This window comes from Crinia signifera, chromosome 2 (assembly GCF_055691185.1).
Source record: "Crinia signifera chromosome 2, ASM5569118v1, whole genome shotgun sequence".
NCBI classification, from domain to species: domain Eukaryota; kingdom Metazoa; phylum Chordata; class Amphibia; order Anura; family Myobatrachidae; genus Crinia; species Crinia signifera.
This window is the reverse complement of record NC_139218.1, coordinates 263,439,994-263,467,406: the sequence shown is the minus strand read 5'-3', so window position 1 is coordinate 263,467,406 and position 27,413 is coordinate 263,439,994. Positions and strand designations below refer to the sequence as shown.

General features: G+C 45.2%; 1 protein-coding gene across 2 annotated transcripts in view; it reads right to left on the bottom strand.

Annotated features, from left to right (window-relative positions):
• Window positions 1-7,760: 7,760 nt before the first annotated feature.
• The window catches only part of RASA3 (RAS p21 protein activator 3), a 213,195-nt gene continuing 193,542 nt past the window's right edge, over window positions 7,761-27,413 (bottom strand). Inside the window, exons 19-24 of one of the 2 annotated variants that reach the window (XM_083168496.1) lie at window positions 26,267-26,373; window positions 24,718-24,803; window positions 23,134-23,342; window positions 22,595-22,698; window positions 16,545-16,728; window positions 7,761-12,505 (exon numbers count right to left, since the gene is read on the bottom strand). In XM_083168496.1, the coding sequence (XP_083024622.1) occupies window positions 12,430-12,505; window positions 16,545-16,728; window positions 22,595-22,698; window positions 23,134-23,342; window positions 24,718-24,803; window positions 26,267-26,373 (766 nt within the window). In that variant the 3' untranslated portion in view covers window positions 7,761-12,429. The remainder of the gene's footprint in view (window positions 12,506-16,544; window positions 16,729-22,594; window positions 22,699-23,133; window positions 23,343-24,717; window positions 24,804-26,266; window positions 26,374-27,413) is intronic. The other variant, XM_083168497.1, reaches the window with a different exon arrangement.

The window sequence follows — 27,413 nt, the reverse complement described above, 5'->3', positions numbered from 1 at the left end:
GACATTTCGACTCTAGGAGCCAGAATCTCTGCGTCAGCTGTGGTGGCCAGACGGTCGGTCTGGTTGAGGTCATGGCAGGCTGAGGCTGAAATTAAAAAAGCTGTTGAAGCCTTGCCGTTCACAGGGGATATGCTTTTCGGGCCAGAGCTCGATAAACTTATCTCCCAGGCCACGGGGGGTAAGTCTACATTCTTGCCTACAGCCGCACCTCCGCCTAAGAGGCGGTCCCTCACTCAGTCCTTTCGGTCCTTTCGAGGCTCCTCTGCATTTAGAGGCAGGCCCAGAGGAGGTTTTACGGCCTTTAGAGGCCACAGAGGTAGAGGTGCGGGAACAGCAGCGGCCGCTGCCGCCCCAGCACGTCGCCAGGAGCCCAAGGCTTCCGACAAGACCGTGGCATGACGGTCTTCCGGCTCTAGTGGGAGAATCCAGGGTGGGCGCTCGTCTGTTGTTGTTCCCTCAGGTTTGGAAGACTCACTGCAGGGACGAGTGGGTCTTGCAAATTATTGCACAGGGATACAGACTTCAATTTTCAGCGCCACCTCCAGTAAGATTCTTTCCAATGGGCCTTCCAAAGCTGGATCAGACAAAAAAGGCCTTACAGGATTCAGTTCAAAAGCTTTTGGACGCTTCTGTAATAATACCGGTGCCAGAACATCAGAGGGGACAGGGGTTTTACTCCAATGTGTTCGTAGTTCCCAAACCGGACGGCTCCGTAAGGCCTATCCTAAACCTCAAGGATTTAAATCAATACATCTGTTACAACAGGTTCAAGATGGAGTCCATACGGTCCGTGATTGCATCACTGGAACCGGGAGAATACCTTATGTCGCTAGACATAAAGGACGCCTATTTGCACGTCCCTATTTGGGAACCTCACCAGAGGTTTCTAAGGTTCGCAATACAGGCTTCTCATTTCCAGTTCAGGGCTCTGCCCTTCGGCCTGTCGTCCACTCCCAGGGTCTTTACCAAGATCATGGCCTGCATGGTGGCGGTACTCAGGTTACAAGGGATAACGATCATCCCGTACCTGGACGATCTCTTGATAAAGGCGTCTTCTCAGGACAAATTGATAGCAGACGCTCTGACCACATGTTCTTTTCTGGTCCAAAATGGTTGGATCTTGAACTTCAACAAGTCCCAACTCAATCCAACACAGAGGCTTCAATTTCTGGGCCTTATTTTGGATACGGCACAGGAGGCGGTGTTTCTTCCAATGGACAAGATCGCGGCGCTGCAGTTAAAGGTACGACAGGTCCTAGCTCCCCGCAGAGTTTCGATCCTGTTGTGCACCAAGATGTTGGGGATGATGGTAGCCTCTTTCGAGGCCATCTCGTACGGCAGATTCCATACCAGAGCGTTCCAATGGAACCTACTGTCACAGTGGTCAGGGTCGCATCTACAGATACACAGGAAGATTGTCCTGTCAAGAGCAGCTCGTCAGTCACTTCAGTGGTGGCTTCACACTCCCAATTTGCTCCAGGGCCGGAGTTTCAGTCCATGCAGTTGGACGATACTGACCACCGACGCCAGCCTCAGGGGCTGGGGAGCTTTTGTTCTCAACCAGACTTTTCAGGGGCGGTGGTCGGCTCAGGAGGCAAAGCTTCCGATAAATGTCCTGGAACTAAGAGCAATCAGGTTGGCTTTGGGTCAGGCACACAACTTGCTCAGGGGACGTCCGGTAAGAGTCCAGTCGGACAATGCGACTGCGGTCGCATACATAAATCGACAGGGAGGAACCAAGAGTCGTGCGGCCATGCGCGAGGTGCGTCCTATCTTGGAATGGGCCGAGGCGTTTGTCCCTCGATTCTCTGCGGTATTTCTGCCGGGCGTGGAGAATTGGCAGGCGGATTATCTGAGCAGACAGGACTTCCACCCGGGAGAGTGGGCCCTTCATCCGGAGGTTTTTCATCAGTTAACGGTCCGGTGGGGCATGCCTCAGATGGATTTGATGGCCTCCAGGTTGAATCGGAAGGTACCTCTGTATTGTGCCAGGTCTCGGGATCCGGAAGCTCTGGCGGGGGATGCATTCTCCATCCCATGGCATTTCCAGCTGATATATGCGTTTCCGCCGTTTCCACTCATAGCAAGAGTGCTCAAGCGCATAAAAAGAGGGTCCGCTTCAGTCATTCTGATTGCCCCGGACTGGCCGAGACGGGCCTGGTATTCGGACCTCAAGCTTCTTCAAGCGGATGTGCAGTGGCGCCTGCCTCTCAGACAGGATCTTCTACAACAAGGACCATTCATCTACCCCGGCTTAGAGTCTCTACGTTTAACGGCGTGGCTGTTGAAGCCGACTTGTTAAGGAGACGTGGAATACCGCAGTCTGTAGTTCCAACTATGCTGAAGGAGGTGACCGCTTCTCATTATCACAGGATCTGGAAATCCTACATAGCCTGGTGCGAAGCTAGATCAGCGCCAAAGGCAGTGTTTCATCTTTCTCGTTTGTTGGAGTTCCTACAATCGGGTTTAGAGAAGGGTCTCAGACTGGCGTCTTTGAAGGTTCAGGTGTCTGCCCTATCGGTGTTTTTTCACAGAAGACTGGCTCTAATTCCGGAGGTACAGACCTTCTTAAAAGGGGTTGTTCGTATACAGTCTCCCTTCGTTCCGCCTTCAGAACCATGGGATTTGAAGTTGGATCTGAAATTCCTAAGATCTGATACTTTTGAGCCCTTGGATTCGGTGGATCTAAGGTTCTTAACGTGGAAGACGGTCATGTTGATGGCGCTGGCTTCGGCCCGCAGGGTGTCGGAGCTTGGGGCTCTTTCCTGTCGTTCCCCGTTTCTGGTTTTCCACAAGGACAGGGCGGAACTCAGAACTCGCCAGGGTTTCCTTCCGAAGGTGGTTTCCTCGTTCCACGTGAACCAGCCTATTGTGGTTCCAGCCCTTTCGCGAGATATGAAATCCTTGAATGTGGTGCGCGCTCTGCGTATCTATGTTTCCAGAACGGCATCGTGGAGGAAGACGGATAGTCTTTTCGTCTTGTACGGAGCAGGAAAGAAGGGTTTGCCGGCGTCCAAGCAGACGCTGGCTCGGTGGCTGTGTCTCACAATCAAGGAGGCCTATGCTAGGGCTAACCAGGTCCTCCCTTCAGGGATTTCCGCCCATTCAACAAGGTCCGTAAGCACATCGTGGGCTGCGGCCAGAGGTGTTTCGCTCACACAGGTTTGTAGGGTGGCCACTTGGGTGGGTGCTAGCACCTTCGCCAAGTTTTATAAGTTTGACAGCTTTGCCAGTGTGGAGGCATCTTTCGGCAGAGCTGTTTTGCAGGATTCTCAGCGCTCTCCCTCCCGGGTTTAGTGCTTTGGTACTATCCCACACGTGTAGACTGCAGTGTCCCCTGCTGCTGGGAGGAGAAATAAGGAATTTGGTACTTACCGGTAATTCCCTTTCTCCGAGGCAGCAGGGGACACTGCACGCCCTCCCAGCGCTTTATTCCTGCCATCTTACAAGTTGTTTTACTTTAAGATTGAATGTTTGCCGATTGCAAGTTGTGAGTTCTTGCTATGAGTTATTCTTAACTAATCTTTTTTCTTCTGCGAAGTGTCTCTTCTGTTCCAGGGAACGAGCCCTGGCCTCTATCCTCTCTCGGTCACAGTTTCTAAGACTGGAGTCTGCTGGGGGATAACGGGGGGAGGAGCCAGCTGTATTCAAATTTCTTAAAGTGCCGACTCCTCCAATGCACCCACACTATCCCACACGTGTAGACTGCAGTGTCTCCTGCTGCCTCTGAGAAAGGGAATTACCGGTAAGTACCAAATTCCTTATATTGCAAGTAGCCATCGATGGTAGCTTATGAAATGTATGAACATCAATGTTCATCCCTTTTCTTGGACTAACCAGCCTGTGGGCCAAGCAGAACCTGAGGCTGGGGCTTTACGGATGTCATGGACAGAGCTATATGTATCAGCACCTTGAGGGAAAAAAAAAAAAAACTATTTGGTTTTTCTGTGCCATCAGTGTAGGGAAACCATCTGATCCCCCCCCCCCCTTCAATGAGTAAAGTGTTCTATTGACCATAAACCCTTAATGATTATAAATCATTTATGGTCTGTGGCCATCCCTAGGTCCGAGGCGCATGCTCCACCCTTGGCACCGCTGCTCCTAAGTCTATCATCACAAAGCGTAACCTTGAGGATGTCAAAACAGTCTCCTTACCCTCCCTGTCTCTCCTGCCCTGACAAAGCGGTTTCCCTATAAACTGTCTCCTTTACTTCTGGTCTTGACTCTGGACCTGATAAAGAGATATACTACATATATGCAATGCCAATATGAGTGCAATTGTTCAATTATCGGACTGTTCACACATCACTATTGCATGTGCACCATGTACCTTGGGGATACCACTTGCCACAAAGATTTCTGAGCAAAGCATTTGACAGTCGGGGACAATTTGGGGAGAAATCTCCTGTACAAGGCTAATTAGTGCTGCAGATTACACTCCTCATTATTATAACTGGGGATTACAAATTATCTCCTATCCATGGCCGGATTAAAGAAAAAGGGGTCATTACCCCAGGGCACCCCTCTAGCTAGGGGCTTCTGTGGTTCGCTTAAAGTTTTGTGCATGGGAGTGCGGTAGTGCTGCAGCTTCACCTACCTGCCATGTGACAATGATTAATGGTGCTCACTATCGGGAGCCAAGACACACTGACTGCACAAGTGTACAGTGCATTACTGGGAGTTGACTAAGTCCCATGACACTTTGCACAAGAGGGAAAAGGCTGAGAGGGTTGTGCTGAGCTTTGATTTGTGGAGCTCATTACATGCTTCTGAGGCCCATGGAGGACAGCAGCAGCCTAGTCATGGGAGGGTTTTTAATCAGAGGCAGTACTGGGACTGGAAGCTCTCGCCCAGTCCTACAGAGTAAGGTGCAGAGGGACAAACACAGGCTTTTCATGTGATATATACATATATACACACACCTATACAGATGTAGCCCCTCTTCATCATTGCAGGGGCTGGCAATTCTATCGCAGGACCCCGGCAGCGGCCGGCTCCCGCCAGGGTCACTTGCTCGCCCCGTGGCATCGGAGCTTGCCGCGGGTCCCTTCTGCTGCTCTCACCGTCGCCGCCAGTCCCCCTCGCCTCCCCTCCAACCCTGCCCGTCATCCTGAAGCAGAGACGAGCAGGGACCCGATGTGTCGCAGTCGCCAGACTTGGACGTGCGTGTGTGTGTGTGAGACGTACACGCGTCCCAGTCCCTATCGTCGGCGCTTGCCAGAGAAGGGGATCTAGCGGGTGCCCGGCAATGATGAAGAGGGCTACATCTGTGTGTATATCTATCTATCTATATATATCTCCCCCTGCAGTGTAATATTCTCCCATGCAGTTTGTGGCCATTAATGACAAGTGCAAACGGGGCCCCCGTCTAAAGTGCCCCAGGCCCCCCCGGAGGCTTAATCTGGCACTGCTCCTATCTACCAAACTCCAAAATCTGCCTTGTTAGATTATTTCATAAACCGTTTAAGTTTATGGAGGTTTACTCTTAAGAGAGAGATCTTCTGATCACTCTCCCACAGCCTTCCTTCAGCTGTGGACACCGACACTGTGTGTATGCGCAGGGTCAGCTTCCCCCAGAGGAGTCTTTCATAAATGGAAAACAGTCATCCAAAATATCAGTGAAGCAACTTGCAGTGACAGCAGTTATTGCTACCGGTCAGGATGCTGGCTTCAGAATTCCCGCTCACGGCCAAGACACAAACACTGAAGTACTCAATTTCAACACCAGAATCCTGACTGCCAGCATCATGACTAAAGATGCTCCATACACGGTACAATAATTGTATGCGTTATGGACTAGATCGCATTGAATTGCATGCAATGCGATGTAGTTCAAAAAGTATATGCAGCAAATACTTTTTGAGCTGTGCGAAAGGATGTGCACGGGTGTGCGCATGGCACACAAAAAATGCACCATATATGGGCACGTTAAGTATGGTGTGATGGGTTACGGTTAAGTTTGTGTGTGTGTGTGTGAGGTGTTTTAGATTAAGCTCTAGTCTAGGGGGGTAGGTTAGTTGCCGCGAGGAAGGGTTTTGGATTAGGCCATTGTAAATAGTATATATTGCTATTTCTGTAGTGTCCAGAAACTTGTACCCAAGTCAGGAAAGCTGCATAATGTTGTCCTCATCAAAAACAAACAAGGAAACATGTTTCATTTAAAAAAAAAAATCATACTGCTGCTTTCCAAAATTACAATACTAAAGTTTCTTCTTTTCATATGCCGACTTCTCATTGGATCCCGATCATATTTTCTTTACACAAAAGTGTCAAGTATTTACACATTTTATTATTTTAATGTGTGTCGCGGCAGTTGCAAATAAGCCGGATTTCGAAGAAATCTATAATCTTTGCAATATTCATGCAAATACGATAAATGTATTGACAATCACACATTTAAAAACAACAAGTTATCAAATCTTTAGAATTAATAAAACATTTGTTTTAATAAAGAAGTAAAAACACAATGCAGTATCTACATCAAATGTGATATATTACATATACATATTTAAGTTTCATTTCTCAAGGCAGTAAAACCAGACATTTCCATAAGGATTTCTAACTATTCTCCAAGTCATTATATGTGGCAGCGTCCATTGTATACACAACATTATATTCTACATGTCACTCTATTCATCATAGTCTCTAACATAACTTCCATCTTAACCATGTTCCACTAAGGGGTGTTCTAACAATAGGGGACGGATTAATGTACATGTATTAACCTAAACTAGACAGTGCATGATCATTTATAAATGTGGTACATGTATGGTTTGTGTTCCTGCCACATGAGGAGTGCTTATAGGACCAAACAATGTGTAATAATAAATCGCTAAACAATGTACTGCTTGTATGGCCAGCTATTCTGCTCTTGGCCACGGGCTGGCATCTGATGCTCTTCAGCTGTTAGCTAAAATGCCAGCATACTGTATTTACCCAGTTCCTAATTCTGGTCTACATTAATGCTGTGTACACACAGTGACATTCCCTTGCTATTCGACTTACAATTCGAGTGCTATGCAATCTTTGCTATCTCTGTATTTTTTTACATACAATTCATACAATCTGCATTAGATTTGCACTATATAGTCATTGCTGTCCTGTCTATCTGGGTTTCCATTTGTGCTGTCACGGGAGCGCAGATCGGGATCGCAAGGTAAAAAACCTGTGTGATCTGCATGCAATTTGCATACGATCTGCATGCAATTTTGACTATATAGTCAAAACCTAATGTAAAATCTCACCATGTGTACACAGCATAAGGAGTAAAGGCCGCCATACACTATGCGATTTGACCCGATTCGGAGGAATCGGGACGTGAAATCGGGCCAAATCGCATGTGCAGACATCCCATCCGACCCGATGCGCGGTCCCGTGCGCATCGGGTCGGATTCGGGAGCTCGGACGGGCTGCACATAAGATTTGTTAAATCTTATGTGCAGCCCAAGGCGGGCAGGGGACGCAGCGTATAGTACGTGCGGTGGAGGGAGCCGAGCGGGGGACTGTAAGCAGGGAGCCGGGCTAGAGAGGCAGTGGGCGCACTATCCTGGGTGGGGGGGGGGGGGGGAATGGCGCAAATAAATACTTCCAGGCGGTAAACGCCGCAAGGGGATCAGAGACAGAGACCGGGTAGCGTAGGGGAAGCCGGGCACATAGAAATTAATGGACAGCCAGTAATTGTCTGAGAGCTCTCTGACTGAGAGAGCTCTCAGCCAATCACTGACTGTTAATTCATTTCTATGTCCGCCCGCTGCTGCCCGGCTTCCCCTACGCTACCCGGTCTCTGCTCTCTGGTCCCCTCGCGGAGTTCACCGCCTGGACCAGTGCGCGAACTGCCTCCCCTGCCTGGCTCCCTGCTTGCAGCCCCCCCGCTCGGCATCTGGCTCCCTCCACTGCAGGTACTACAGGCTGCGTCCGCTGCCTGCTTGCAGCCCCCATGCCCTGCTCAGCTCCCGGCTCCCGCTGACAGCAGCTCCCCGGGGGGACTGCATGTGATAAATCGCATGCGATTTATCACATGCAAAACCTGGCACATCAAGTGCCAAATCGTATGTGACCCCCCCCCCCCAGGGGAGTTGTCAGTAGATTAGGTCCAATGTATGGGGGCCTTAAAGAGTTAAGGTGCCCATACATGGTGTGATGAACACTGTGCTTTTAGTGCTGGATTGCATTGTATCTAGTTCAAAAAAAGCATACCATGTGTTTTGTACTAGATACAATGCAATCTAGTACTAAAAGCAGGCTTGCCTACCCTCCCGGAATGCCCGGGAGCCTCCCGAAAATCAGGTCCTTCTCCTGGCCCCCCCGGGACAGTGGGCAAGTCTCCCGATTTCTGGTGATAGCCCTCGCTCCCCCCTTGCCCACTGGTTTAATTACCGTAAATCGTGGGTCCACGGTGAGGGGGCAATCGCAGCATTTTGCGTCATTTAAGTCCCGCCCCTCTTCGCAGCCCAAGTGATGTCAGCCTTGCCCCCGCCCCCCTGACGTGTTGCTTCTCCCGGAGAGGTGAAATCTAAAGTAGGCAAGTATGACTAAAAGCACGGGCTGCGATGCATTCTGATACACACAGCACATTGCACCTGAAAAATGCACCACGTATGGGCACCTTTAGAACAGCTGTGCAATCTCAGGAGAAAAACAAAAAGAGGTAAAAGGGATTTCAAATATAAACTATGTTTAAAAACATATAGGATACTTGGCACATGTGATATTGCTAGTGATGACTGAGCACAACTCAGATGGGTTTTGTGAGGATGTAAAAGGCCTGCTTGGGCTTTTCTAATGAAGGGGAAAGCGGTAACTAAGCACTAGGATAGGGTCTCTCCAAGGTAAGGTTCTAGTGCACATACACTACAGTACAATTTATAAAACATGAGTTACCAGCCTGTCAAAATGACAGAGCAGCATAGCATAGAGTTGCTCAGTCGGGCGCCATCTAGTGGCCACAAAACACTTGAATTCACCCCATAGAGGTGAGGAACAGTGTTAGCCTTATATTATATAGGATACTGCTAGAAATGGACCCCTGTCTCTTCCTTGTCTGTTTCACCTTGAGTAGTCACAGCCATTAAAAAAGCCATAATAGATTCTCTTTAAAAATCTGAGTGATACTAAATATATTGTCATTTAAAAGCAGCAAAATAAATGTTAAAACAATATTCACAGAAGATTCAGTAGAGAAAAAAATAATACAAAGGCAGAAACCTCTACCAACACTTATTTGTGAACGCAGGTAGCAGGCACAATGAGAAATGCAAGTGATTTCTCTAGTGAAGGAGCTGTACACTTAGGCATCATTACATGCCATCAGCAAGATCTGATCGATTCCGTTCGGCAGTGCTAAAAGGGGGCGGGCAGTGTTCTCAGTGCTATATAGGGGACCTCAGGTCGGCTGGGAGCAGCTCATATCGTGCAGATGCCATTAAACACTTAGCTGTACAACTCCATCAGGGACTCCAAGGAAACTAGTCAAAATCTACTGCCACAGACCAGTATTACTACAAAAAGGAGGAGTGTCTTAAGTAAACAAAAGCAAACATTTTATATATTGTAATGGTGAAGAGAAACATCGCTCTATAGATCTGTAATGTCATTGGAGAATGACCAATTTCAGTGATTAGTGGTGTATTAACTTTAATGCTAATATGAACATTAATATTTTCTAGATCTCAAGTGTCCAATAAAAATGATAACTTTTTCCTTTCAGTGTTACACCATTTGATAAATCTCACCTAAATCCAAAGTACTAGGAGGGTGATTCCGATTTGATTGGTCCCTAGCGTATTCGCACCGGATGCCTTTAGCAACTTGCAGTCGCTGAGGATTTCGCACATGAGAGGGGGGGGGGACACAGAATGGAGGCGGGAAGGGGCATTCACATGAAGACACACAGCATTTCCTGGGGCGTACCCACAAAAATGTTGGTTGCACCCAGGAAATCACTGGGCATTCCCAGGTGAATGCAGATGTCCAGCAGACATCACAGGATGTCAGCAGCCTGCACCGTTCTCGGACCTCCCAAATATAGGTCAGTCAAGGCTGACTTATATTTGCGAACAGGGAAAAAAACGATCTCGTCCGAGTACACTCCCCTGCAAATGGAGGTTTTTGATAAACATCCATTCACAATGCGGCAGGGATATTCACACAGTGGCGGGGGGCATTCACTGGCCTGGCAGGTGGCGTTAAGATGTTTTGTGAAGCAGCAAATTTACACTGCTTAGCGAGTCAACCAGAATTAGGACCTATATGTATGGCAATTCAGATGCCTTGTACAGGTGTGTGTATTATATTACATCACAAAGTGACAATGTTGTAGAAATATATGAGCAGGTGGATTACAGACATGATGAGAATTGATGTATGTGTGATGTGCTCTATAATTAAATTCTCCTGTAGCCATCTTTGTGGACAGAAGGTGGTTTTCTATGTCCTAGGTGCACTATTAAAACAAAATCAGGCAAGAAATAGCTCAGACTGAAGCCAAAATGTCTTTGGTGAGAGTTTGCACCAACTGACACCTAATACTGATAATATGAAACATGGGAACAGACTGTGTGGTTGGACATGGGTAGAAGAAACGGTCCTCACATACTTCACAGGCTTTTTATGGCTTCCATAATGTGACTTCTATCACATTTCTAACATGGTTATTAACTGCATTAGTTACATTGCTAAAATATCATGTCACCAAACCTCCTAATTTAAATACAACATATAATACACTGATTTTCCACACTCATTACTGTAGTATTACCTTTGTATAGATAATACATCGCATAACCTAATCCTTTACAACCACATAAATATTATTATGGGAAACATCTCTGCAAACTAAATTTCACAATAAAAAAAAATACAAAAAAAAACAACATGATGTTTCCAATGAAGAATGAAATGCTTGTATAGCACACAATGCACTGCCTGATCCAAGGACAGACATTCCATGAAGCCCTATGTAGAAGATTCAATCAAGTGCAAGGTCCCATACCAGCCCCAACGGATGTGCTCACACTAAGAATAGGAGATATTTACAGTACCATAATACCTAGAATTGCGCGCAGGAGCACATCGCATCCGGCTTCTGTAGGACTTCGCCCTTAAGTGAATCTACTATATTGTTTAAAGCTATTTCAGATTTTAGGAGAGGACAGCATCAAAAAGTACAAATCGGCCAGTTGTTATCCCAATCTGAGCCTGTACGTAAAGGTGATGTATTGCTACATAGGCAATGTAAATGCCTACAATCCCACTGGGATTTACTGTGCGGTGATATTTTATGTGGACAGGGAATTAACTTGCCTGTGGAAGTGTGTAAATTGCAGTCATTTGGGTTATACAAGCAGCAAACATGTAATCAAATCAACTGACGTAACAGGACTATCAAACAACAGGTGCACGGGTGATCTTTGGCACAGTACGTGATGTTGGTGCCAGGTATCCGTTCTCTTCAGATTTCTTCAATTTGTGGCTATATGGTCCAGTGGTTATAACAGTCTCTATTGGCAGAAGTATGGCAGGAAATGAAGTTCCAATATAATACAGCAGCCATCTTTCACTCTAACACCAGTGGCTTGTTTATCTAGGCAAATAATGAAATGAATGCTCCAGTCTTAAAATCTATATGGTAAATTAGGAGGCTGGACATCAGTGACCGGTATAGCATATACAGGCCGTTCCTACATTAAATGGCCACCATCAGCAGTCCAGTGCTTATGAAGTACTGCACATGTGTTTTCATAATGCTTGTTGACATATAGAAAAGGACAATGTTTGTTTTGTGCAGAACATAAAGAGCAGGTCAACGAAAGGAAAAGTTTGCCACATTATAACACGCGGTGGTGCCCCCATATTAGTTCCTTCCTAGACTATTTCAGCTGTACATAATGATCTCTGTATAGTCTATTAAAATAAAAGTATTTCTATGAAGTAACATTTATAAGATCTTCCTGGATGAGTTTGGCCAAGTTAATTCATGTCCACAAAAGTTTCCATTATATACAGTGCAGTCCTGAGTAAGAACCAGGCAGAAGAGGAGTAACGCTGCGCCCTCTTGTGATGGAAAAATCAAGTGTAAAAAAAAAAAAAAAAATGCAATGTTTACTGAACTGTCCTAGGAATGCATGTTATATCAAAGGAGGAAGGCAAGTGGCGCCTTTGTGGAGCAGTTCACTGAACCGATCAGGTGGAAAATGCAATAAAATAAAGAGAAAAACAAAAGTTCTGTCATCTGCTGTCAGATGAATAAAGTGCATTGCAACTCTTGTAACAGTCCTCAAAACACCCACGAAAACTCAGCCCATCTAAATCTGCGAGTTCCATGCACCGTGTTACATCGCTGAATCTCAGGAGGACTTCACTCTCCTATGTACACCTTGAGTCAAAGAGACATTTCCTTTTTTTAATCCTTGAAGTGCTTCCTATGGCAAATCAAATGGAATGTGTAGACACCTCGGACTGCTGCCTGATGTAGGTCTGGAAACTTTTGTCTCCTATTGGATGTTCTCTTTAATGGAAAAAATAAGAATAAAAATTAGACATTTGTATCGTTCAGCAATTTAAGTTATACAAAAACAAAAAAATTGGTAATAAGTAGATTTTGAGAAGGCTTGCTTGTAGAAAAGTATCTACTATAAAGTCCCTACTATATTATGGTGCTTACAATGGTTATGTTATATGGCATTGGCCATGTTTAGTAGTCGATCATGAAATGTCGACCTAGAGGTGGATTACGCCTAGTTAGACACCTATACTTAGTCGTCGGCGCTTAGATAGACTGTGACAGGAAATTGACAGAAGGTAAGCATTGACTGGAACCTGGTAGACAGTAGCAAGGTCGACACGGGTTTTTTGTCTTTTTTTTGGTGTTGGTCCACTTGGTTCCTACTCTACTATCCAAGTGGATATAGAGTAGGAATATAATAGTGTGCCGAGCATAGCAAGGTACTGTACTGAAGCATGGTGAGCGCAGCAAGCCATACGAGGAGACACTGTGCACTCTAGTTCACTCTATTAGAATTGTTACTCCCTTCTCTATGCATGTTGCTGCTATCTATTGCTCACCTGGGCTTCCCAAACAACAATTTCTGGAAGATTTTTCTGCCTGGCTCCCACACATCTTATCTTCTGACATCTCCACCATCATCCTGGGTGATTTCAATATTGCTATTGACAGTCCACAATCTCTCCATGCCTCAAATCTTCTATCCTTCCTCTCTTGGCCTCAACCAATGGTCTATCTAACTCCTCTACTTATGAGGAGGGCCACTGCCTGGATCTTGTATACACCAGGCTCTGCTCAGTTTCTCTCTGATCACTTTTTCAATCTCTTCCATTACTCCATACTCTATGACACTGAAATCATGCAAGCCTCCTCTATCTCGCAGAAATATTATCAATGTAAATTTTCAACAACTTTCCACCTCTCTGCAACACATGCTTTCACCAATTTATACATTTACTTCTCCTGAGACTGCTGTATTCCACCTGAACCAGACTTTAGAGAGAGCCCTTGACGAAGTGACTCTGGCTACCTCTCACACTCCAGGGTTAGACCAAGGCACTCTAAATCCACAAGACAAGCACAAAAAGAGTCACAAAGTAGAATGTCAGTGGCGCAAATCTAAAAATCCAAGTGACTTCCTCACATATAAGTCCACCTACCACTTCTATCTATGGCATTGACTATTGCAGTAGTCTCCTTAACGGTCTTCTCAAGAAAAGACTATCACCGCTACATTCCATTTTGAATGCAGCTGTGGGGCTAATCTTCCTCTGTTGATCCGCTCTGTCAGTCCCTCCATTGGTTGCCCATATTTTACCGCATTCAATTCAAAATACTTCTACTCACATATAAAGCTATTAAGCAAGCTACACCAACATACATCTCTTCAGTTATCTCAAAATATCTCCCAACTCGACCTCTCCACTCTTTACAAGATCTGCATCTCTCATCCACACTCATTACCAGATCTCGTTCACAATTGCAGGGCTTTCATCGGGCAGTACCCACCCTATGGAATGCCCTCCCACGAACCATAAGACTTTCCCTCCAGTCTCCAAACTTTCAAGCGTTCCCTGAAAACTCACCTCCTCAGGTAAGCTTATCAAATTCCTGAACCGCCCACATAACCTTCAAAAGCTTTCATTCTAATGACATCCCATCAGGACTGTTCTTGGTAATTTGCTGGGACTGCTATACTATACATAGGGTCTATCCTTGTGTATCCTTCCTTTCTCCCTATAGATTGTAAGTGTGCGAGCAGGGCCCTTCATCCTCTATGTCTGTCTGTAATCACCCAGTTTGTCTTATAACTGTTGATTCCAACTATAAAGCGCAATGGAATATGCTGTGCTATATACGAAACTATAAATAAATAAAATAAATACTTTTGTAATGTAGCATGCGTGAGCCTATCTCCTATTGTCTCCTATGTCATAATGTAACTTGCAAGATGTAATTATGTTAATATGTGTTATGGCATCACGGATAGTGTAATGGTTAGCATTACTGCCTCACAGCGCTGAGGTCATGGGTTCATTACCCACCATGGCCTGAACTGTGCGGATTTTGTATATTCTCCCCGTACTTGCGTGGGTTTCCTCCAGGTACTCCTGTTTCCTCCCACAATCCAAAAATATACTTTTAGGTCAATTAGCTTCCAACCAATTAACCCTAGAATGTCTGTGTGTGCGTGTACATGTGGTAGGGAATATAGATTGTAAGCTCCACTGGGGCAGGGACTGATGTGAATGTTAAACTTTACTCTGTAAAGCGCTGTGGAATATTTATGCGCTATATAAGAAACTGTTAATAAATACTATGATTATCCTTTATTCATGTGGCATCACAAGGGTTCTGATGTGCCTTACAAAGTACATAAATGTACACAAAGTACATGAAAAAAAAAAAAAAGACTTATGGTCTCTTTGGTGATGCCAGCTCCCACAAAGCAATACCCCCTTTTTCAGCAAATACCAAAGGCTTGTGCAGGTGGTTTCTTGGCCAAACCAGGTGTCACTGACCCCGATGCTGCCACTGTAGTTCCACAGCAGCTGGAGGGCCACGTGTTGAATATCCCTATACAAACGTAATTATCTTGCATGTTCTGATCCCTAGTGGCACCATTCAAAAGATAATACTGTAATAATAAAATTTCAAGTTGATGTTAAAGTAGAGGCTTGCAATAATTTTAAGAAAAAAAAAATCTATATTGGTACCAATTTTTTTTATTGCATTTACTAATGTACAAAGTGTCCATGCCTATAGAGGGGCTGGTGCAGAGCGAGATCTATGCTAGTTTGTGAAGCACACAAGAACGTGCAAGCCATGTTATGTACAGGTGGTGGAGTGCAGGGCAGAGATCAGCACTAGAGAACAACTTGTGCATCACTGACGAAGCTGCTTGTATGTGTATTACAAATGGGTGTGGATCAATAGGTCGACTACTATTAGTCAACATGCAGAAGGTTGACACATGGAAAAGGTCAACACGGAGTATTTGTCTATGTCAATGTAGACATGGATACCCTATTAGTGTTCGGTGCTCACTATGCTTCATGTATGGTGCCTCGCTGCGCTTGGCACACTTATATTTTCCCTCTATGCCCACTGGGATGATAAAGTATGTACATGTCATTATTAATAATAAATAAAAAAAACTGAAAAACTCATGTTGCCCTTTTTCATATTGAACCTTTTCCCCTTGTCGACCTTTCAACCATGTCAACCTTTTTCATGTGTCAACCAATAGACACTAGACAATTGACCTAATGAGCGCATACCTTACAAATCTGTACATTCCACCGATTCCTACTAGTGAAAACTAATACATGAGTAGGAATGCGAGTGACGTGCATCACGTATCCTCAGCCAGTGTGCAGAGCTGGGGACATGGGGGGGGATTACATTTCTAGATATCTTGGGGACAGGACAAGTGAATTCCATTTTCAGAATAAAAGTAATATGTTAACAATTCTTTATTATATGCTTTGTGTTTCCAGCTCATTTGGGTCCGAATTAGTCCCCTTTTCCAATGGTGGGGTGTCTGCACTAGCATGTATATGTCCATCTGCAGACAGGCCCCCATTAGCGAATGCATGTATCACACTCGCCGAGGCATTCACATGGGCAGAGGAAGAAGGGGGGCGGGCAGGGGGCGACATCAGGGTAACATCCAGCGTTTTATGGGCATCCCTATGAATATTCTGAGTCTTCCCCTGGGAACACAGGTGGGCTGATGCCTGCTCAGGGTGGGTAGCTGATGTCACCTCCCGCCTCCTTTTCTGTGATCTCCGAGGGGATGCGGGCATTTGACAAGGATGGCGCTGACCTGTTCTCTTGGCTGCAAGTATACTCAGGTCTGAATCAGGCCCATATTGTACATGGTTTACGCTGCTTTTTTCTAGTAAGCAATTATAACCACTTTCCAAAGAATACCTTCTGACTGCACTGCTTAGGAAAATTGCACATGATGGGCTCCATATACTAAACAGTGAGGCAAGTAAAAGGTGTCACATAGGACGGGATGTTATCAGTTACTTACTGGCTTCCATACTTCGTCTTCTTGAATTTATCCCTCTTGTACTGAGCGTGCTCCTCTTCCAGCATCTTCACATCTTCAATGATGCTGCATAATGTTTTATAGGTTTCACGAGGGTCGTCAATAATGAAGCTGCTGTACTCCTCCTGTTCTGGGCCATCATACACCGATCTGCTACCACAAGCCTCTAGCAAGACAGCAGAAACACAGTGCACAAGGCCTTTAGTTTCCCAGTCTCCTAACTCTGACTACACACAGATATGCATATTACAAATCAGAGTCTCATTGACAAGCTTAGAAAGCAGACGCCAAAGATTGCCATCAAATGTTCTTTACTAATAAAATGAGCTAATTGCTAAATATACTGATGTGCTGCTGCTGGTTTTCAATGAAAATTACTACTGCCAGACTCAGACAGCAAGGCCCCTTGCACTCGCCACGCTGTGGGCACGGTGGCCCGCTATGCTTGCCACCTATGCTATTCTCCCTCTATGGGGGTCGTGGACCCCCACGATGGAGAATAGCCGGTGGCCGTCGGGAACCCGTCTGTCGGTATTTTGGCTGCCGGGATCCCGACGTCAGGTAAATGACTGTCGGGACCCATCCAGCACAAAAAACAAACAGGCAAAATAATGAAAAATAACAGTATAAAAAGTACTACAAATATAGCTATACTGTACAATTACAAAAATAAGGAGTCAAACATATCATATAAAAGTACTGGGGAGAGGGTCATTCTCCCCCCTTTCCTCTGAATACAGGATAATTTTAATCGCATGGGCCAAAAGATTCACTGGGTGCGCCTACACACCCATACATGGGAACCAAAAAAAAAAAAAAAAAAAAACATAATATGTCCCTCTCATGCAGTCCTAAGCTGTCTCTCCACATGCTTCCATAAAGTGAATGGCTGTCAGCACTCTGAGGCTTAGTCAGACTACTGGTGAGACTATCGTCATTTGCCGTCCCCCACTCCATTCTCCCCTGCAGCCCTCAGCCCGTCTCCCCACTCACTGCCCATCAACTTAAAGCAGAGACAGGCAGGGAAGCCTCCTTTCCCAGCTCCCCGCCACCTTACTGACGGGGACACGCAAGCGAGAGTATGTGAGCAGTCTGCCGACCCTTTGATGGTGGCTCCAACTCTACTAATATTTGGTTGTTTGCGCACATGGTCCATTCGTTGCCTGTGTGAATAGGTCCTGTAACATAGGATGCAGTGAAGCATTAGTTACTGATAGTCTGGTGCCCGTTGGGGGTGAGGCGGAGGTGGCCACATCCTATATATGTAAAAACTGAGGCATGTCGCAACCATTTAGGGGGAGAAAAGAGGACAGGATCGGAGTATCAGATAAGCGCAGCTTGCATGACCCCATAAATGCTGCAAGTCGCCTGAGAGGGCCAATACTGCAGCTCGGACCAATACTGCAGGAAGCAGCAGGAATAGCTACTCCATTTCCATTTTAATTATACCCCTTTCAGACATACGCGAAAATCCCGGGTTTTTTCACATGAACGCGCCCAAACCCGGGACTAGCGTATGTCTGAAAGGGTATACCCAGGATTTTACTCCCGGATACTGAGCACCTGCAATTGACCAGGGTTTTTCCCGGTATTTAACTCCCGGGTATAAATACCCGGTATATGTCTGAATGGGTTTACCCAGGTTTTTCAGTTTTAAACATGTGATGTTGCTTTTTTTGCTGCCGGGGCGTGTCCCATTTTAATGATGAAACACTGAAATGCTTGAAAAGCCTGGCTTATGTGTGAAAGGGGTATGCCCGGGTTTTTCCCGGATTTGAGGTGTAGTGTGAAAGGGGGTCTGTTACTAAAATCCCGGGAGTTACCTGGGTTGAAAATCCTGGGAAGTATGTCTAAAAGGGGTATTAGCCTCTTTGATTGGGGGACAGCTCCAACCATCCACCAATCAGCATGCAGATAGCCATTCACTGTCTGGCTGCAAGCTGAGAGGCAAGTAAAGAATGTTGCCTGGCCACTCTGATTGTGTGACCACCACCCTCCCCAACTCCAAGACTGCTAGAACTGCCCAGAGTACCTAGATGTTAAGATGGCTGTATAGACAATAATTTAACATCAAGCTGAAGCCTCCCCTTCCGCTACCTAAATGTAATTTCAGGTATCTGAACAAGCCTCTATTGCAGACCTGGCCAACCTGTGGCTCTCCAGATGTTGTCAAACTACAAATCCCATCATGCCTTGCCACAGTTTTTCTATAAGGGAGTGTTAAAACTGTGGCAAGGCATGCTGGGATTTGTAGTTTGACAACATCTGGAGAGCCACAGGTTGACCTGTCCTGCTCTATTGGGTAAGAAAGTAGATTCCTGCCACCTCTCCTATTCACCACCACAGTTTCACTGCCTTACACATCATTGGTCCTACTTTGCTCCCATTACAAGACAGTTAGGGGCAGATGAGTTAAGCCTGGAAAAGAGATAAACGCAAGGGTGAGATATTAGAACATCCAGCCAATCAGCTATTAATTTAAATGCTGTAGGCCAGGCATGTCCAAAGTCCGGCCCGGGGGCCAATTGCGGCCTGTGATGTCACTTCAAGCGGCCCGCAGCCTCCAGCCAGAAGCAGGCAGCTGGAGGCTGATGTGGGATGCACAGCACAGTGAGGGTGGGGTGAGGGGGTGCCAGCTGCCACTGTGAGATGGGTTTGCCATCTTTCAGATGAGTATGTGTCCAACTCCTGCTGCTGCAATTATATATCACCCTCCACCGCGATCACAGTGACAGCAGTGTAAAGGGAGGGGGGAGCAGCAAAGGGGAAGCTTTCTCCCGTAATATGCGGAGCGGAGAAGGGCAGCGGAGGGAGCCCAAGCATCTGTCTCCTGCAGGGGAATATACAGTGAAGGGAGGCAGTATGTGGTACATTCAGAGAAGGGTGGGCAGGCTGGGAGACATAGTGAATGGGGCAGAGTGGGGGGCATACAGTGAATGGGGTACATACAGTGAAGGAGGGGCAGTTTATGGGAATATACAGTGAAAGGGGAAGAGTGGCAGACATACAGTGAATGGGGGCACGCTGGGGGACATACAGTGAATCGGGCACGCTGGGGGACATACAGTGAATGGGGGCAGGCTGGGGGAAATACAGAGAAAGGGGGTCAGGCATGGGAATATACAGTGAAGGAGGGGCATGCTGGGGGACAGTGAATGGGGCAGAGTGGGGGACATACAGTGAATGGGGGCAGAGTGGGGGCATACAGTGAATGTTGCAGAGTGGGGGGATATTTATCACTCTTTATTACCCTCGCATTTATCTATTTTTAAGGCTTGATACATCTGCCCAATAGGGCGGTAAAAACAACCCGCCACCGGGATAATTGGCAAGTTCACCATACTGTACATATAAAACAGGAAGTATTCCTGCTATGTGTTTGTACAGAAAGGGAAGAAGGTACCTCCCAAATCATGGGTAGAGACTTTATAATATTTATTCTAGCACCCTGCATCTTCCAAATGAGTGCAGTTCCTCTTCCCTACCTCTCTGCTTTGGTGCTTATATGCACACCGATTGAGAAAGCTTGCAAAAGTGAAACGTACGTCTCGGTTGTTTCAGGTCCCCGCTGTGCACGAGCGGGACCCTGCACGCTTCACATATCTGCACTGGGCTCTTATCACAGCAAACAGCACGACCCCCGGCTAAATTGAAGGTTCCTACTGCATGCCGTCGCAGCCAAACGGAGAAACATACCGGCGGCTCTGTCCTCCTGCCGCCGACGGCACCTATATCTGGACGGAGCGTTTCTTCACCGCCGCTTCCCCACTACGGCTCTGACTGATTGACAGCGCGACCGCCAACGGAGAAACACATCAGCGGCTCTGTCCCTCTGCCGCCGACGGCACCTGCACCTGGAAGGGACATTTCCCCACCGCCGCTTCTCCTCTTAAGTTTCTGTCTGTGTGACAGTGCAGTTGCCGGAGACACACAACGGTAACTCCTTTCTTGTGCCGCTGACGGAACCAATCCCTATCTGGGACATTTCACTATCGCCTGTCTTCTTTGCTTAACTTCAGCTGCCACACAGGAAAATTTCAATATATGCTGGGGACTTTCTTTTAATAAACCCAGAGACTGTTATCTTTATATATATATATATATATATACAGACTGTCTTTCTTTGGATCCACTTACTCTATATATCCAAGGCTAATTGATTGCAGTACTCTCTCTGGAGTATACACACGAGGGGATTTCGCCATCTGATGTCCAGAGTGGCCAGCGATACACCCGGGACCGGGTGTCCGTGAGTTGAACAGCCCTCAGGGCAGTATTCCTTGTTTATACTTAAACATATCCTCTATCATTACTTATCAACATTTATACTCCATTGTGATACATACTCTAACTCTGTGGTTTGTTACCCAATGTAAAAAAGATCATATGGATATTTTATTGCACGCTAATTGATCAAAGTAGATGCTACATATATATCCAAAAAACTGTAACTTTGTAATATATAATAATAGAGTGCTACATTATACGTTGACACAACAGCAGGTCAATTATTGATCCTTTGATTTATCCCCTAAACTGAGTGTTTTGGATTACATAAGACTTTTCCTTTTCGCATTTTGATCTTTTTGTGGAACCATTAATTATGAATCATTGTATAGGAGATAACTGGAGTATTCTGCATAATTGATATTTCAGCGGTACTCCCTACCAGGGACCATTGACCAGCAATTTAATGTAAACAGGCCACTGGGCCAGAGGGTTTATCATAACCAGGGTGACCCCTGATACTATAATATTTCTCCTTGATTTACCACCTTTTGCATGGTACAATAGGAATCCACGATTTAAGACGACAGTACCACAGTGCAATCTATACTTCTTTCTGCGATTCACCACCCAGGCATACCGCTCAACCAGTGTTCACTGTGTCTATGGACACACACTGGACAGTAGCGTATGCCAGGGACTCACAGTGAAGGTGCTCTCTTCATTGACTCCCTTTTATCAGGGTTCTCTCATCCCCGGAGGACCCATTACCCGACCCTGCGCTGTCTTTGTATAACAGGGCCAGGTTGGTCGCCTCTGGAGACAGCAGAAACCCCCCTTTTTGCTCTATTTCCGTACCTGTGACACTCGCTGAGTCCGCTCAACTGTGCAAATATTTGTTTGCCACCGAAAGCACAGACAGCAGCCACCCCGCGAGTATATATAGCTCAGGTACTTCATTTCTGTTTGTATCTCTACATCTATTACGACTCTGCAGCTAATTCTAAGTCTAATCATATTCATCTGATATACGAGTGCTGTTTGATAAGTGAGCCCCCTACTCCACTAAATATGATATTCATTTTGATGCTTTGATGTGCCAACCAATTGTTTTGGTCAAGTGAAGACGTGCCTAGTCTGAGAGGAATCCTTTGCACAAACTTATTGATACTTTTGTGATATTTAAGATAGAGGCAACATAGTCCTTTTTCTCAGACCTCCACAATATATTTTCACTCATTTTCTCAATATTGTGTACCATTATTCATGTTATCTGTATGTTCTTGTCTTATGTTTGTGATTTGATCCACTTAAAGGATCAATTTTAGTAACAAATAAAGTTGACATTTTAGACTGTTACACAGACTTTAGAAGGTTGTGCCCCACCCGGGAGTTTCTTTTTTTGATGCTCTCTCTTGAGTATCAACCCTTTTCAATTGTACTTACCTTACTCCCTGGGAGCACCTCCGCAACAATACTATATACTATAATTTATACGTTGATTGGAGAAAACCTTCTAACCCCATAGCAAATTAGTCCTGTGCCCTTGGCCTCATCCCCTTCCCCTTTTCCCTGAGCAACAGTGCTTATATGCAGTCCAGACATGTGCTAGAAGTGCCACAGCAGAGAGAAACACCCCAGGCAGGGAAGAGAACTGCACCTGTTTGGAAGATGCAGGGTGCTAGAATGTGCACTACTTTATATGTGTACATTTCCTTTACAATATGCATGGATAAGATAGGTTAGTCCTTTCTAACCAAAAGCTACACTACTTACTCAGGTCCAGAAAAGTCATTTATTTTTACCTTGCATTTTCTCTAGCTTGGACATATAGATGTTAAAGAGAGAATAAATACGTTCGGTTTCCCGATCACCATCAATGACTAGTTGGATATTTGCAGGCAACTCCCTGTAATAAGAAAGACCAGTGTCAGCAGAATCTAGACATACAAGTTACTCAGAGCTCCATCAACAAAAAGAGGGAATCTGATAAATGACAAAAGGAATAGCTGAGGAACGTATCCTGAACATATACAATATTGGCAGAACAGGAACCTGATATGTACTGTAGCTCTTCATCTAAAAATCAACATTACACAATTGTAAATTCAACTTGTAGGCAAGTTCTTAAGGTGCCTATACACGGTGCAATGATTGCACCCGTTATAGGCTGCATCGCAATGCATGCGTTTTGCGTGCGATGCGATCAGAACGCAGTACAAAAAGTATGTGCAGCAAATACTGTTTGTTGTGCGAAGAGATGCCCGCGGGAGGAAAACGCACCGTGTATGGGCACCTTTAGAGTATTATAGGTCAATATCTCAAATGCCAATACAAATCTTACCCAGTACACGGAGTACAGCCAGGGGCATTCTCGGAGGTAGCCTTGCAGCATAACCAATGGCCATTCAGGTAAGCTGAGGGATGGTAAACAGTGAGGCGCTTCTTGTTACACTGGCTGACTTTGGTGAGTATATCTATCCATTCCTTAGCTTCAACGCAGTTATTTGCTTGAATGTACAAAGTACGTATGGGCTGAATAACTTGAAACATCTTAAATGAAAGAATGTGACAAAAAGAATTACAGCTATGTATGAGATGTGTTCTGATGACTACATAAACCAGGCAGCCATACAATGTCTTCTCCTCTTCTACCATCTGCTCCCAGGACCCCTTGCTCCACACAGATTGTATTTATGGCAAAGTGCACCACCTAATGTAGTCAGCAAATGTGGGCAGTATGGAGACCAACCATGGCAGAACAAGACATAGCGCGGCACAAGACATAAGACAGGACGACATATCAGGTGGATGTAGTATGTTGTGAGAAAGACCAGCATGGCTACAGCATTCAGGATAGATTGGAGAGGAGAGAGGTATTTGTCAGGGATGCCACATAGAAGATTACAGTAGTCCAGGCTGGAGAAGACCAGTGAGTGGCTGAGGTATTTTTTGTAGCATCCTGGGTGAGAAAGGGTCTGATCCTGGAAATATTTGTGAGATAAAACCTCAGGTTTGTAAGAGGTGCTGAAAGTGTGCTTTGAAGGACAGGGAATAGTCAAGGATTACTGTAAGACAGTGCACGTGGGGACAAGATGCGATAGTTCCATCAGTAGATAATGATATTGTGGGAGGTATGGTAGTGTTACATTTAAGAAAGCACTGGGACATTGAAGAAGAGATGAGGACAGTGGGCGATAGGTCAGGGGAGTAAAAGGTAGATTTTAGAATCATCAGCATAGAGATGATATTGGAAGTTAAAAGAGCTAATGATCACCTAAAGAGGATGTATAGTGAGAGAAAAGGGAGAGGACCAAGAACAAAACCTTTAGGAAGACCTACTGTTAGTAGTAGTGTGTGTGGGGGAGGAGGTGGAGTCACAAGAGGAGACAGAGAAGGAATAGTCAGGATAGGTAAGAAGATAGCCAGGAGAGGGCAGTGTCACGCAGACCAAGGGAGTGAAGAGGATTTGCAGAAGGGAGGCCCTCTGTGTCAAAAGCAGCAGAGAGGTCAAGGAGAATAAGCACAGTAGTAGTGGCCTTTGGATTCAGCGGCAAGGATATCTTTACAGACTTTAGTGAGGGCAGTGAAGTGGAGAGGACAGAAGCCAGACTGGAATGGGTTAAGCAATGAGTAGGAGGAAAGGAAGTCAGTATGGTGGTTGTAGACAATATACTCTTGTAGCATTAACGGGAAAGTGGTTATTGCTGGTGCAGAGAGACCTGATCTCAGGATGCCTTATAACAGCAAAACTAATGATTACATTCAGTCTCTCCAATGTAAATTTATTTTTCAAATAAAAAAAACTTTGTAAATAATTTCCTCAAGGGTGCACCTGCCATCTTTGAAACCCATATACCCAGTCTAAAGCCATAACACTGCCATTATAAGCACTCGTTCACAACAAAGTTCAGGTATGTCAACTTACATTCTTCATTTTGAAGGATTCCTCTTCTACTTTCTCTACAGCTAAAATGTTTTCAATTGGAATACTGCATAGTGGGTGATCAGCTGCTGGAAATACAGGGAACAACTTAAACATGGAAATTACAAATACATTAAACTTCTTTAGCAATAAATATATATATAAAAAATGAAAGTACAACATATAAGAATATCCAAGGTCTTTCTCCAGCATTGAACTGCAGACACACATTCCAAAAAAACCTCCTCCTCCTTCTGCTATAGTAGGGTACAGGCTAAATTAAGGGAAGCAGGCAGCCTATATAATGAATAAAAACACCTTTTGCAGCCAACCCCCAATACTGTACACGGTGAACTGAAAATTGTGTAGATTAGCTTATGGTTTCTAAGGTACAGAGAGGCTGATGTAGTGTTGAATGCAAGTCAATTTTGTGGACAGCTCTTGGGGTGCATTTAATGCAGCTGGCGAGGGGGATCAACGGCGGGGATCGCCGAAAACAATCGATCCTTGCTGTTTAACCCCTGCGCTGGCCGCGCACCCTATTTCACACAGCAGGGAAATCCGCTGCATTTTACTGCAAGCCTCGCTGTTTTAGAGGCCACACATGGCGTTTCCCCCTCGCTCCAAAAACCTAGCGAGTACGGTGTGTGCAGGGGAGTCAAATGAATACTGACCCTGCAAGCTGTGACAGCGAACAGGCAGCCCTGCTCGCTGTCACAGCTCGCAGAAAGAACTGAATAACCCCCTTGTGTGTTGTATGCCCCATAGCTAAGTGCAGCTGTATCTACAAGTAATTCATGGGCAGATTAAGCTTGGTGAAGTGATAATGTGGCTGGTACCTTATCACCGGCCATTCAGCTCCTAACTGTGAAGTTACAGGCTTGGTTTGAAAATGACAGGTAGGAGCTGATTGGCCGGTGATAAAGACCAGATACTTTATCACTTCACCAAGCTTAATAAATCTACCCCTCACAGTCATATGCATCTCATCACACCTCCCCTTGTGACAGTTAGGGGGAAATTTACTAACATGGCAGTTCTATTTCACATGGGATGTTGCTATGGGCAACAAATCAGAATCTATTTAGGTAGCACCTTCTAGAAGATAATAGATAGTATCTGATTGGTTTCCCATAGCAACATCCCATGTGAAATGGAATTCCCTTATTAGTAAATTTCCCCCATGGTATCTAGGTGGTAAATGGGGAGCTCACATCTAGGCTAAGATAAGCAAGGGTGCATCAAATTAACAGCAGGTTATGCATTGTTGTGTGTATGCAGAGATAAGTCAGATGTATCTCTTGCACCAAGGGTAGGGCTGATGCAAAGGATGCCAATAAAGATCATAAGTAGGGCAGCATGGTCACATAGATTAATAGCATACAGGTGAATATTTGCGATTACTTCCTCCTCTGTGCAACTCTGAATCCACCTCAGTATGATCAGACCATTGGCAGCAAACAAAAGAAGGAGCAAGGTTTCAAATGCAACAATTTATTTTTCCTTACTTAAAAATGTCTTATTACAACAAATGAATCTGTGCATGACTTACCTTTGCTTTTATGGTATGTAAACTCATGGTTAGTAAGCCGAAACCATCGCTTCTTGAAATTTTTCATTCCAAATCGTTTCCGCCCTTGGGCTCTTTTGATCATAAACCTGAGTGAAGATCACAAATACACGAGTCCATCATAATAAGTATTATAAAGAACTAAAAACACTATTAATTAAAAAGACAAAAAAAAACAAAAAACATTTTATGGAACATTAATTGAAAAACTTCCTTTCATTCTTTTTTTTAAAGTAATTTGAAATAAGCTACATCATGTGATGCTTCATTATTTAGACAGTACAGTACAGTATATGGGGGGTGATTCAGGTTGGTTTGCGAAAGCAAAATTCTTCTTTAATAGACAAAACCATGTGCACTGCAAGTGGGGCTAATGTAACATGTGCAGAGAGAGTTGCATTTGGATAAGTTAGTTTGTTTCTGTGCAGAGTAAATACTGGCTGCTTTATTTTTACACTGCAATTTATATTTCAGTTTGAATTCACCCCCCCAGGGATTAAAGTGATGGGGAACAGGGTGGAAACTGAGTTCCACCACCTCTAATAGTGGGGGGAAGAGAGTTCCACCTCTACCACAGCCCTGAACAGTAATTCCTCCAGGAAAGCCTGTCCCAGCGGCTTTTTCTTCTGGCACGGCGTATGTGAGGTCATGTCGTCACCGCCGCTGAAGTGAAGAAGAGCCACTAAGAGGAGCAGGCTCTGTGCATGCTGAAGACATTCAAGAGGGGACTGGAAAGACCCAGAGAGGAGGGAAAGCTGCTGAAGGGACACAGGACATGGAGCTGCTGAAGGACATGGGAAGTGAGCTGCTGGAGTTACTATTGTATGATCACATCCCTCCTTGTGGGACCATAATGGGAGGTAGGGCACAAATTCCCTGGCAGTGGTCTAGGCTCTGCCTTATTGGGGAAGGGGGGGGGGGGTATAAAGTTAATCTTTATATAATATGAACATTTATGGAGAGCTCATTCCCTCTTGTATGTGATACTTAAAATTAAAAGTGAAATATCTTGTTTAATATTTTGCATTATATATACATACAATATACTACAACACCTACGTACGTCAAGTTCAGGCTGATAAGAACGTTTCCATAGGAACACACACACACACACACCTTAGTGACCCTC